General features: G+C 42.3%; 1 protein-coding gene across 8 annotated transcripts in view; it reads right to left on the bottom strand.

Moving 5' to 3' along the window:
• adgrb1a (adhesion G protein-coupled receptor B1a) overlaps positions 1–12927 on the bottom strand; it is a 153189-nt gene that overhangs the window by 24361 nt on the left and 115901 nt on the right. For all 8 annotated transcript variants that reach the window (XM_027277185.1, XM_027277179.1, XM_027277180.1 and 5 more), the window contains one exon: positions 12090–12216. In XM_027277185.1, the coding sequence (XP_027132986.1) occupies positions 12090–12216 (127 nt within the window). The remainder of the gene's footprint in view (positions 1–12089; positions 12217–12927) is intronic.

Below are 12927 nucleotides of genomic sequence, written 5' to 3'. Positions count from 1 at the left end.
AGATCTGTGGTGCAGACTTTGACAGGAGCTGTCAGCAAGATGAATACAAAACCCCAGAAATCGCCTGTTGGCTCCATTTGCGGAGAGCTCACCACCTAACTGTGTCATTTATGGTTCAGATGCAGTGCGGCCTCTTTAGTCACTCTGAACCTTTTCAGTCCGCAAACGTTGTCAGTCATGCTCGTGCTTCAAACAAGGAAAAACACTGGTTCACATGTTTCAGTGAATCTAAACTGCTGCTGACATCCTTGCACCGACGTGGGTCAATCTAACAAAAAAAAGTACTGATTCAAGAAAACATCACAAATTCCCATTTCAGTCCATATTAACATAAAATCTGTGTCTAAATATCTTAATTGGATCAAGAATAAAACATTCTGTACCATAAGATGTAACATAATTGCTGCATGCTGCATAAACATTAGAACAGATGCAACATGGGAAAAAGGACTTTAGGAGAGTTTTATGAATATGGACAAAACCAAGTTACAATGATGGAAGTACCTCTGCTACCACAGCCTACATGTTCATAGCAGCTGCAGTTTTATTCTGTGCTCATACAGTTACCACTGCTTATACTGAAGTTTTATCTTCTACATATCTTAACTGGATCAGGAGAAACAGATTAATGCAGGGGCACAGTTCCTTTACAGAGAGCTGAAGTCAAATGGGACCCTCCAGGTTTATATGGAAATCTGAGGAACACACTTCATTTTCTCAGGACCAGTACTGAATGAGAGCTTGCACTAAGTTACAAAAGTCGGAACAGAGACATGATGTCAGGACTGACACCTCACGTCAGCTACAATAACGTAAGAAGAAATAATAATTGACTTATAAAAATAACAAAGTGACATACTTTAGGAGATACAATATTTGGCTTATTAAGCGAGCAGTGAGCTACGTCAGACAGACAGTTCCTCCACTTTTCCTGGGGGTAACCTTCAGGTGTAAAACACATTTCAGTCAGATCAGCTGGATCATATGTGGAGGTGGTCTGGGCTGCATTGTGATCAGATCACAGCCAGAAATAAATGACATGTGTGTGTAAAGTCTACATTGAGACTAAACGGCACCTCAAGCTTCACCTCCCAGTGATGTCAAATGCAGTGAACACATCCATCGGCTGCCCCTGTCAAAAGCACCGTCAGCATTACTCAGAGGTTTATTGCATAGTTAGCCACGCCCCACTGTGATATCACAGTGTACTGATCCACTAGCATAATGACTTGTTGCTCAGTATGTGTTGTCAGCTTAGACATTCACCACATGGACAATAAGATGACACTTCAGCCTGACAGACGATGGTGATGATTTGACTCACTGGTGGATGATAAGAGTCAGTGAGTTCCAGTCGGTAGCCACAGTTGGCCGGCTGTACAGAAGAGTGTTTCTGGTGGTGTGTGGAGGTGTAAAGGTTTACGGGATGACTTGAGACACGCTGACACACTGAGGAAGCCCAGCACTGCCTTAGGGAACCGCGATGAACTCAACTAAAAGAATTTCACTGGTGGAGCTTTCAGTCAGAGGCTTTTCTACCCTGACAGGAATTAAATTATGTGGGAATACTGTCTGTACACACACACGCACACACGCTATGTACTGTACATGCAGGTATCTGGTCTCTACAGCTGGGGAGAAGTCAGCAGGCTGGCTGCTTGTTGGGCCTCTGTTGCAAAGCAAGGTGACTTCAAGGTGATTCATAAATAAACCACAATACTGCAAATCAGCAGAAACACACACGCACACACACACACACGCACACACACCTAGTGATGCATGCTTTCACATAAAATAAAATAAAAAAAACATGCACATGTTATAGGACTGACATCTGGTTCTATCTTAAAAACTGACAGCTAAACACCATCCCCAGGATACAGCAGACATTGTCTCGGTTGCCATGGCTACGCTGTAACATGGCAGCAGCAGCTGCAGCAGGGTGCATGGTGTGTGTTGTGTAAGGCTGTGTGTTTCTGCCTGTGCTGCCTGTGGTATTCCAGTTTGTCAATACTGACCTTCAATATATAATTCAAGATTTGTTCGTCTCTACTCTTCAACTAATTTTCTGTTTTTACAAAACAACTTATTTAATGTATGTATATATATTTGAATATACAATATACAGTGGTCCCTCGTTTATCGCGGGGGATACGTTCTAAAAATAGCCCGCAATAAACAAAAAACGCAAAGTAAGTTTTACAATTATTATACATGTTTTAAGGCCGTAAAAACCCTAACCACACACTTTTATACACCTTTTTACACGCATTTTGTACAGTACTCCCTTAGTTAATCAGGACACAGAACACATGTGCGGTTCTCCCTTAGCCAATTTAGGACGCAGAACACAATGCACGTTTATACTGTACAGTACGCTGTAAAAAAGCATGCAAAATTACACTAAAAAAATCCGCGAAACAGCGAGTCTGCGAAAAGTGAACCACGTTATAGCGAGGGACAACTGTAATTATATATATATATATATATATATATATACATATATATATACATTTCTCAGAACTAATGAACAGTAGCTGTGCTTCCTAATAACATTATGTGAATATTATGAGTGGGTTCATTAAGATCAGCAGTAGTAGCATTAATCCCAAGATATATGAAATGAAATGATTCACCCATGGTGATCTCTCTCTGGATGGATTTAAAGAATAATGCTGACCTCAGAGTTCTGAAGCAGAGACGATCTTTGAGAGACAGCAAGCTCAAAAAATCATTTTTTGTCTGGACTTATGATAAAATGACTGCAGGGACGTCTTCAACACCAAGAACACTGCCAAAGCATGCTTAGTGTGGATTATCACGGCCAGCTGTGTAGTCAACTGTTACAAATATGCAGATTGACATTTTCTCCACTAGTGCTGTGTTGTTATTTCCACTCCTTTTTTTTTGTTTACTACATAACATCTGTCAATTGTTTCTAATATGTGTGTGTGTGTGTGTGTGTGTGTGTGTGTGTGTGTGTGTGTGTAAGCTGTAGAGCACACAGCCATATCCAGGGCAGCATCCACTGATAAAAAATACATTCCTGTGTGGAAAGTATGTAGTAAAATAATCTGCATAAATTCAGTCAGAAAACCTGACCTCGCCGAGACACTCTGGCCTCACTGACCTCAGAAACCTTGGATGCCAACAACAGCAACAAACAGGCTCCTCATTTTGAATTAGCACAGCAGGGCCTTCAACAAAAAATCAACATGCAGGGCAATGTTTCAAATAACTTGGTCCAGGATCTGACAAATCAGCAGCCAATCAAATGCTTTCAACCGCGCATACATTAGGCACTGACCAAAAAGTACTCGAGTGATTGCTTGCTCAGATTACTCTTCTTTAGCCTGGTGCAAAAACAAATCAGTGTCATGAGGAGGCAAAGCACACGTTCCATGATGAGCTCGTGTCAACATTAACTGCTGACTAGTTAGCCAGTTTAACTCAGTGTAACTTAGTTGACCAGAATCTAAAAGAAACGTCTCAGTGAGAGAGAGAGAGAGAGAGAGAGAGAGAGAGAGAGAGAGAAAGAGACACAGAACAGACTGTGTTGTTCAAGAACAGGATGTAATGTGCGCTATCAACAGTAAACAAGCATGACGCAACAACATGACGTTTGTTCAACACCAACTCAATCATGACTGTAATCATACTCCACAATATTAATAACTACTTCAACAAAACACCTTCGATTTCTTGTAATCAGCCACATAATGCCAGAGACATTTTCATCTGGTGAATGCACGAAATCACTCCTGTCTACTCCACATACAGAAAGACATCAACACAACCGCACAATACTTAAACATCAGACACTCTTCCTCCAGCTCTGTCATTAGTCTCTTCCATCAGCAAAGCACTGTCTGCCCCGGCAACAGTAAATAAACCAAATGTTTCAGTAAATTATAAGTTCTGCCCTCGCTCTGCGTGGTTACAATCCATTTGCCACATATAATCATACAGATATATTCATAGTAATAATAAGGCAATAAGAGGTAAAAGGCACTGGCTGAAATGTCTGAGCCCATCGGCTATCGACAATTTAGCTTTTTAATTAGCTTTTTAAAGTTATCTGCATTCATACGCAGGTATCTGCTCATAGAGATTAGTAGAAATGTGTCTCTCTCATTCTCATGTATCAACTTACTAATTGGACTGCAGTAAAAGTCTTGGCCCGGATATGTGTTTTCCGGTTTCCAGATATTCGCTGGTTTATGGTATGGTACAGCCTGCATTTCCTCTTGTGTCAAACTGCAAAGCAATGCCAGGCCCTTCCTGCTCCAAAATGGACAGCAGAGTTCTATAAAAATTTAACTCCCTACAGTTGAATGAAGAAGTTAGCTACAGAGGCATGACAAAGTCATTGTTGTAACATGTTCATTTGTGCTGTGAAGTCACTTTATTATGGGGGCTTATGGAGAAAGACTGACTTCTGGAGCCAACCTCAAGTGGTCGTTCAAGGAACTGCAGTTTTTGGCACTTCCTTGTTGGCTTCATTTTGCTGATGGAACGTTATTAGTTTTGCATGTATTTGGTCAAAGTATTGGACAATTCTTAACCTGACGATGTCACCAGAGGATCCATCCTAAAGCGCTGTGAGCGAGTGAAGAACGTTCAGGTGAAGCGAGGGGGATAGTTTAATGAAATAAGCTTTGCTATTGGTGGGGATGCGGGTGGAGGATGGGTGGACATAAGGGACTCCCCCCCCACCCCAAACACATCCCACTTCTAGCAGGAGATAATTGGCTGAGTTTATAGCTTGTCTTGTCTCCAGGTTTGATGTGTGTGCCGGGGCCAAGTTAATTAAATCCCTCTGATTAATCTGCACTGCAGTCAGTTCCTTCTCTAAAAGCAAAGGGGGGAGAAAAAGATTACGAGTGCAGTGGAATGGAAAGGCGTCTGCTGAGACAGACAAACTTTTTACTTCCTCCTCGGCCAATGACGGAGCTCAGCTGGATGTCTCACGCAGCGTCCAAACAAGAGCGCTACCATCCAAAATAAAGTGACCAGACTGCATTATTCCACATGAGCAGAGACGGAGACGCTCCAGCTACCACCACTGAGGAGAGCCACGGGATGTCAATTCCTCCAGAAGTCAGACTGAATCAGACGAGGCTGCTGCCAATATTAACAGTAAACAAATATGATTACTTAAACAAGTTCACTGGTATCAATTACACAGAATGGATATGATAAAACTACTGATCCAAAAACTATCAAAGCGAAGTTATACTTCCTAGTAAGTGTGGCTCATGGTAAATAAAGTTAGAAAGCACACAAATCTCTGACTTAGTCACTCATCTGACATTAGAGCTGAAATCATTAGCCAACGAATTGATTAGTCAATTGAAAACTTTTTTATACATTTTTTTTTACTGTTTAATATCAATGTAAACCTTTGGAGGAAACAAAGCAGGCAAGTTGCACGTCTTTTTTTCACTACCTTAGTTTGTGGACTTAGCAGAGAAGTTAAGCAAATGAATCAATAATGAAAAAAAATCCATTATTTACTTTGTAAGCTAACGAATGAATCAGGGCTACTCTAGAATGAGTCATATCCAGAGCTGAGATAAACTCAAAAATATGTTTTCATGGTCAACTTATCTGAGGACTAAAGGGCAACGTGTTGTTTTTTTGCAAGTGCATAGCATTAGCAGCACATGATCGCACATTAGGTATGCAGCTGGAATCAGGACATTGTTAGCGTAGCTTAGCATACAGACCAACAGCAGGAGGAAACAAACGTGTATCTTGTTCTCGCCTACCTAGTGTAAACAACACTTTAAGGGCTCTGTCTGGAGCCAGTGTTTAGTTTGTCTGTTCTGGGCTACTGTAGAAACACAGTGTTTCAACATGGTGACCTCCATGAAAGAGGACCCGCTCTTACTGTAGATATAAAAGGACGATTTTAAAGTAACAAAAATAAAAGGACTCTTATTTTTATGTGATTATACATGCATGAAAATATAGTAATGAATATGTTATGTTGCTTTATTCTGAAAATAAAGGCCACAAAATCTTGTCTGCTTGTCTCTGCTGTGTCTGTGCTGTGTCCTTGGTTTTCTTGGGTTTGCCTGTCTTCTTGGTTTTGGTTCTTCGTTCTGGATTTTGGTTGTTGACTTTTTTGCTTTGTGTTTTGTCTCCAGCTGCCTTTTGGTTACTTTGTTTTTAACATTTATGTTAAATAAACAGGCTACACATTATGTTGCCACAGAAAAAGTAACTGAACACATACCAACATATTTCTAATAATGTTAATAATAATTATTATTATAATCATTTTTTCCCTGCTATTTCATCTGTGTAGATCTGGTTGTACAGCCACAGCCACAGCCACAGATTTACCACGCCCAGTCGGATACATCCATTCAGTCCAATCAGATAAACGAGGGCCTGTCATTACTTCCTTACTATCAAATGATAGCATCATATCATTCTAAACGTGGCATCAAAACAGTATTGAAGTACTGATATTTTAGACGACCTTACTTTGTTTCATCAGTAGTTTTAGGCACGATGGAACTATTTTATTAATAGACAGCAGCTGGGCGCAGTGACTGTCTGAAGCTTCCTGGAGTCTTGTTGTCATCATGTGGAGACTCCAACAGTCCTACACATAATCCCCAAACTAACATGTAGTTTTAATATGGACTAAACAAAGCAAACATAATGTGTTCATTGGAGGGTTTTAGATTTGCTTGCTTGTTTCTAGTCTTAAACGTACGTATTCATTGTACAGGCATCAAAGTGGTGTAAGTCATCTCTCCTAACTCTCAGCAAAAATATAAAATAAGTGCAGCTCAAAATGTGTTCAATTATACTGTTGAACAGATTCTCAATACAACAATACAACTCAGGCCACACATACAGCTTCAGTTGTATAGCTTTCATTTGCCGCCTGTTGAAACACAATAATTGTGAAGCCCTGCAGACCTGGGTCAGACCTCAGATCTGTGTTCTTATTTGTTACTCATAGATTGTGGGCTAATTGCAGCAGCACATTCAAAGTGGCTTACGCAGGCTTACAACATCCAAAAAGATACAAGCACAAGCACGTTCATTTATCCTCTCCCCCCTCAACACACACTGCTCTGGCACTGGCAGTACACTGGGCTCAGGTTTTGGGGCTTTTGCCTTTGACTGCAGTGGATTTTTTTTTTCTTTCTATAAAAGCCTGCAGCGAAGTTGGACTGAGCAAAATGGACACAAGAGGTGGCAGCAAGAGAGTAAATGATGGAGTAAGCTGAGGGAGAGAGGGGGAGCTCAAATATAATGCAACATCAGAGCATGAAAAATGGCGCGATGAAATGAAGAGAAGGATGGGAGGACGAGAGGAGTGACGGGGGGAAGACGGAGAGGAAAAAGGAGGTTGGGGTGTTTATCATGCTGGGGCTGTAGCAGGCTAGCTGCAGACAGAGCGGCTGGACCATTTAGAAGCTACTATGTGTTGCAGTAGGGATAATTAGCATGGTAACCATGGCTGTCTCACAAACAATAGGATGTGGGGGAAAGGGATGACAGAATGTGGAAGAGAGACGTGTTGCCTTTTCCTCAATTTCTGGCAAAAAGAGTCGCCAAAATGTGGCTTCCCTCAGGGTGCGTGAAACCTCCAGGGTGCAACGGAGCTGTGAACGGGCTGTCGTCTGCACAGGTGGAGGCAGGCCGCAGGGAAGACAGCAAACTGAAGGCACCTATTATTGGTTCAGTGATGATTATTAGCCGGCATATTCAGATTTCACAGATTTAGCTGTAGCTGAACACGACTAAGAGTCTGCAGCCGTGCTAGCAGCTCTGCTCTGTGAGGCTGTGCTCACTGTGGGCACAGCAGTGCTTTAAGCCAACACATAACAACTTGCTCACAATGACAGGGCTCACTAGGGTTGCAAAGGGGTCGACAGTTTCCAGAAACTTTCCATGGGTAGTTAAGATGGGGAATTTTGGAGACTTGCTATTGGGAATTAAGGAAATTAATGGAAATTAATGGGAATAAATTCCCATGAATTTCACTGGAAATTGGGGGTAATTTAGCAATTAGCATCAATATATGTTAGACTCATAAGTGGTCAATGAAATGATGGTAGCTATAACTTATTTAGCATCTAAACTATCAGCTGGCTGTGCATGTGATGGAGGAATGCACAGTGAACGTAGGGGTGATTGAGGAATAGCAGATACTCGGGTGTACTTGATTATGCTAAAATATATTTTCCTTAACTATATTTAATTTCCCTGTTAAGGGCCTACATATCTTAAATTCAACCTTCAGTTTGCTGCATTCCTGGTTTATTCCAATAAATTCCTGTTAATTCCCATCGAAAGTTTCCAACATTGAAAATTCCCAGATTATGCAACTCTAGTGCTCACAAATTGATGTTTAACCTATATAATGTTTTATCATCTTAATTTAGCATGTTAGCATACCATTTGTTAAATTAAGTATTAAGTATTTTGCAGTTTGAAAGGAGCAGGCTCAACAGACTGATCAGGAGAGCCAGCTCTGTCCTGGACTGTCCTCTGGACTCCACAGAGGAGGTGGGTGAGAGGATGTTAGCTAAGCTGACATCCATCATGGACAACCCCTCTCACCCCCTACATGACACTGTGGGGTCTCTGAGCAGCTCCTTCAGCAGCAGACTGATACACCCACGGTGTAAGAAGGAGAGGTTCCACAGGTCCTTCATCCCTGCTGCTGTCAGACTGTACAACACCTGCACCACCTGATTGTTGTCGTCTCCTGTTCATGTTCATTGCAATTTTTGTTTTCTATTTTATTCCATTTTATTTCATTTATACCTGCAGTTCTTATTGATATCGTGGTCACTTATTTTTGTAATGCTATTTATATTATGGTCACTACTCTGGAAATAATACTATTATTTATATCATGGTCACTTTCTTTGCAAGATTACTTACACTATGGTCACTTTACACTACAATACTCTTTATATATCATGCCACACTTATCCTCAGTACTTTGTCTGTCTTTGAAGGTTGATTACTTTTTCGTGGTCATTGTGTAGTTTAGATATTTCTGTCTGTTTAATTTCTGTCTGTTTATTGTGCTTCGTTTTTTTGTTTTGGCCTCCTCTACTTTTGTTTCTATATCTTGCTGCTGTCACAAGTGAATTTCCCCATGGTGGGATGAATAAAGTATATCTAATCTAAATGTTGATCTGATGATCAACGCGACCGTGATACTGAACACAAGTTAAGACATCACCAAAGCTGTTACAGTTCATACACAAGGTGTCACGGACATCTGTACCAAACGCCATGACGATCCATTCAAAAGATATTACACTGAAAAAAACACAACTTTTACCAATGAAATGTCACCAGATGATGAACTTCTTTAGGCTTTGGTCACCATCAGGCTATTCAAAATGTTGTACCAGACCATCTAATGCATGTTGATATATTTTTGCTATATGATATATTTGAACTATGTGGCAACCCATCCAGTATGTATTTAACATTTTTCAGTCTGGACCAAAGTGGCGGACCAACAGACCAACACTGTGTTCCTTCCATATTTTCTGACATTTTAAAGACCAAATAATTCTACGGTTGACTGAGAAAGTAATTGGCAGATGAAAATCAAAATGAAAATAATCTTACTAGTAGTAATAGTCTTCAGGCTGCTCCTGCAAGATTTCCTCCGTTCATAAATGCTTTACATCAGGCATATTCCTGATTTTGTGTTTAACTACTAAGGATTATTTTGTATTTGTAATATTTCATGATTGGTATGGTATTGTATAAAATGTCCAAAGAATCAAAAATGTCCTTCATAATTTAAATCTATAATGAAACATTACAGTGGAGAATTATCATGAGCTGTCTGCTGTTCTATTGTCTTAACATGAGGCACAAATCATGCTTTGCTCCACACTAGCAGCATTTCAGGGATGCTGAAGCTTCCCAGTGTATTAGTTTCCCACTCAGCTGAAGGCCTGCCCATAACTGAACTGAACGTCAGCTCTGGGATGGAGAAAAACCTGACTGCACAGAGGTTTGGGGTTGAAACAGAAGTATGCATGATCCCCCTACTAGGGTTTACTTCACATTTCAAACACATGCAGTCGGGTTAACTAGCGACTCTGAATTACTCGTAGGTGTTTGTATCACTGTGTCAGTCCTCTCTCACCCAATGTCAGCTGGGATCAGCTCCAGCCCCCTGCGGCTCTCTGAAGGATAAGCACTTATAGGTAATGTATGGATAATTAGGCCTACAAAATGTCTAATGTCCACCACACATTAGGAATACAGCAGTGTCTTTCTTTGACTGTGACTTTGACTGCCCGACAGCAAAACAGCAAAACCCAATTTACACCTATAAGAATCAGCTAACCAGATGTGACCATTATCAGCAATATTCAATAGACTCCCTTCACAGCATCTTCTTTCCAAAAGCAAAAATGGCAGCACTGATCTTCCATGTCTGTGCATCGTGCATGAAACAAGCTGGAGACAAGATGTGGTTAGAGTAGCTTAGCATGAGAGCATTCAAAGTGGTGCAAGAAGCAGCACCCTAACTGCAGTCATCTGTTTGTTGTTTACAGCAGGACACAGTGACTGTGTGCAGCTTCTCTGTGTCATCAGGGATGTTGAGGCCAACATTAAAACGTTTGCTCAGCAGCCACGGTCACCTAAGCTACAGCTGGAGATGCTGCACAGAAGTACCAGGCAGATATGTGTTTTTCTTTTGAGTGGAAGAAAACGGATGGATGGATGGATGGATGGATGGATGGAATGAAGAGTTCCAGCACATAACTCAAAAACCACAAACTGACATTTCTGCTTGTGCTCACATTAAGCAAACGAGATGCTGGTAGACATATTGGAGTGTGGACAGAGCCAGGCTAACAGTTTCCCCCTGCTCCCAGTCTTTACGCTATGCAAGGCTAACCTGACCACAGCTTTGACCAACTCTCTGTCAGTCCACTGATGAACTGATGAACTAATCATTTCACACACACACACACACTGCAGCCTGTCAGCATGAAGACTGGCATATTTAATGCTGAAACCATCAAAGCGTGCAGCACCTTCACTCACATCCCTCCCTCTCCGTCGTCTTCTTCAATCAAAAAACCGCAACCTCCGTCTTGAACAAACAGAATGGACTATGCTGAACTCAAGGTAGTAAAGCCAGGGTGTTTCATCCGTGTAATCCACGCGTTCCCCTTGGCCTAGCCTCCATTCGAGGCCGTGCAGGCAGCAGGATGAGCGACACGCTGTCTCCTATGTCTTTAAGAAGAAGAAAAAAAAAAAGCTTTGGTGCCCATGCTGTTACCAGGGCAACTAGTGAACAAACTGCTTCCGAGGCAATTTCCAGTCTAATAATAACTAATCGCACTGAATGAAAATTCCCCACAAAGACACTGCCCTTTCCCCAAAAGAAACTGGGGCACGTTTGAGTCACCGGGATAGTGCTGTGATTTTAACAGACATTTCATTATCGCACACGCACACACACACACACACACACACTGCTGGCTCGATGTGTCCAGCTGCAGGCACAATGTAAGAGAACTGTGCTCTGGAGCTCCGGGTCTTATTGAAATGTGTCTGCTTGCCGTGTTCAGATTGTTGGATCGCCATGCAGCACCTTCTTCTCCATGAGGCCTGGTAACCATGGAGACAGCCATTGACAGTGTAATACGTTAACATATGCTAATGTGGATAACAATAGTTGGGTGTTCACATGGAATAGAAGAGGTGGAGGGGTGGAGGTTGGTTGGTTTGGTTGGTTGGTGGTGGAGGAGGGGAGGTGGGGGCATGCAGGTATGATCATTAGCCGTGTCACCATGTCATGTATGATCCACCCCCCCCCCCCTCCACCCAAACCTAAGAAAAACCTTGGCAAAACGTTTTGCATGGCATGTCGGCACAGAGAGAGGGAAGGAAGGTGGTGGTGGGAGAGAGGGAGGATCTGTTGATATGTAATGACAATGACGCCCTTTGCAAAAAAAAAGAAGAGAAAAACAGCTGATGCATTCACGTAAAAAGAAGACCACACACACACACACACACACACACCTTTAACGTGAACGAAGTGAAGGGAGCTTTGTCGGACTTACCATTTCGGGGTTTAGCCGTGCTAAGATGGCGAAGGTGGACAGTCTGTCACACACGCATTTGGTTCTGAATGAGTCGACTAGCACGGCTTTGCAGCCCCTGGCAGACCAGGATCCCAGCAGAGAGGAGCTGCACGGAAGAAACACACACACACACACACACACACACACACATACACACAGCCAGACAGACAGACAGACAGAGACACAGGGAGAGAAGAAGCGATGCGGTGAATATAGAGGCAGCCCCGGCAAAAAAACAAAAAGCAAAAAAGAAGAAGCGGTTCAAATCCCACCGCGGTACACAAGCGACTGAATCCACTTTACATGTCCGCCGGATGCAGCAGGCGACGGCGCACACAGCGAAGTGAGCGCGGTGATGAGGAGGCTGTGAGGCGGCGTGCTGCAGGTCTCTGCCTGGACACTTCTACCACCAGCACGCTGCTAACAGCCCCACACATGCATTATTATTATTATTATTTTTTTTTTTATATTCTCGTACACCAAAAACACATCCTCCTCGTCCTCCTCCTCATCATCATCCTCTGATTGGTGATGTGCTGTCTGCATCCCGGGCTGCTCCCGTGTGCCACAGTTCTTCTCAACATCTGTTGCTCTTTCTCTCTCTGGCAGGACGGAGAGGAGAGATATGCCCCAGTGACACAATTAACATTTGGAATGGCCCAGGAAAATAAAAAGCCATGGCACAATTACTTTTAGCTTGAAACCTTTTGGGCCTCAGTCAGTGTGTGTAAGAAGGCTTGCGTTTGTTAATAGAGTGGAATGGAAGAGCTGTGGCATGTCGGCCTTCTGCACTCTTACATGTCTGGGGTTAGGCATG

The sequence above is a fragment of the Larimichthys crocea genome, unplaced genomic scaffold (assembly GCF_000972845.2).
Source record: "Larimichthys crocea isolate SSNF unplaced genomic scaffold, L_crocea_2.0 scaffold88, whole genome shotgun sequence".
Classification (NCBI taxonomy): Eukaryota; Metazoa; Chordata; class Actinopteri; family Sciaenidae; genus Larimichthys; species Larimichthys crocea.
Note: the sequence above shows the minus strand (reverse complement) of the source record. Positions and strands in the feature narration are given on the sequence as shown.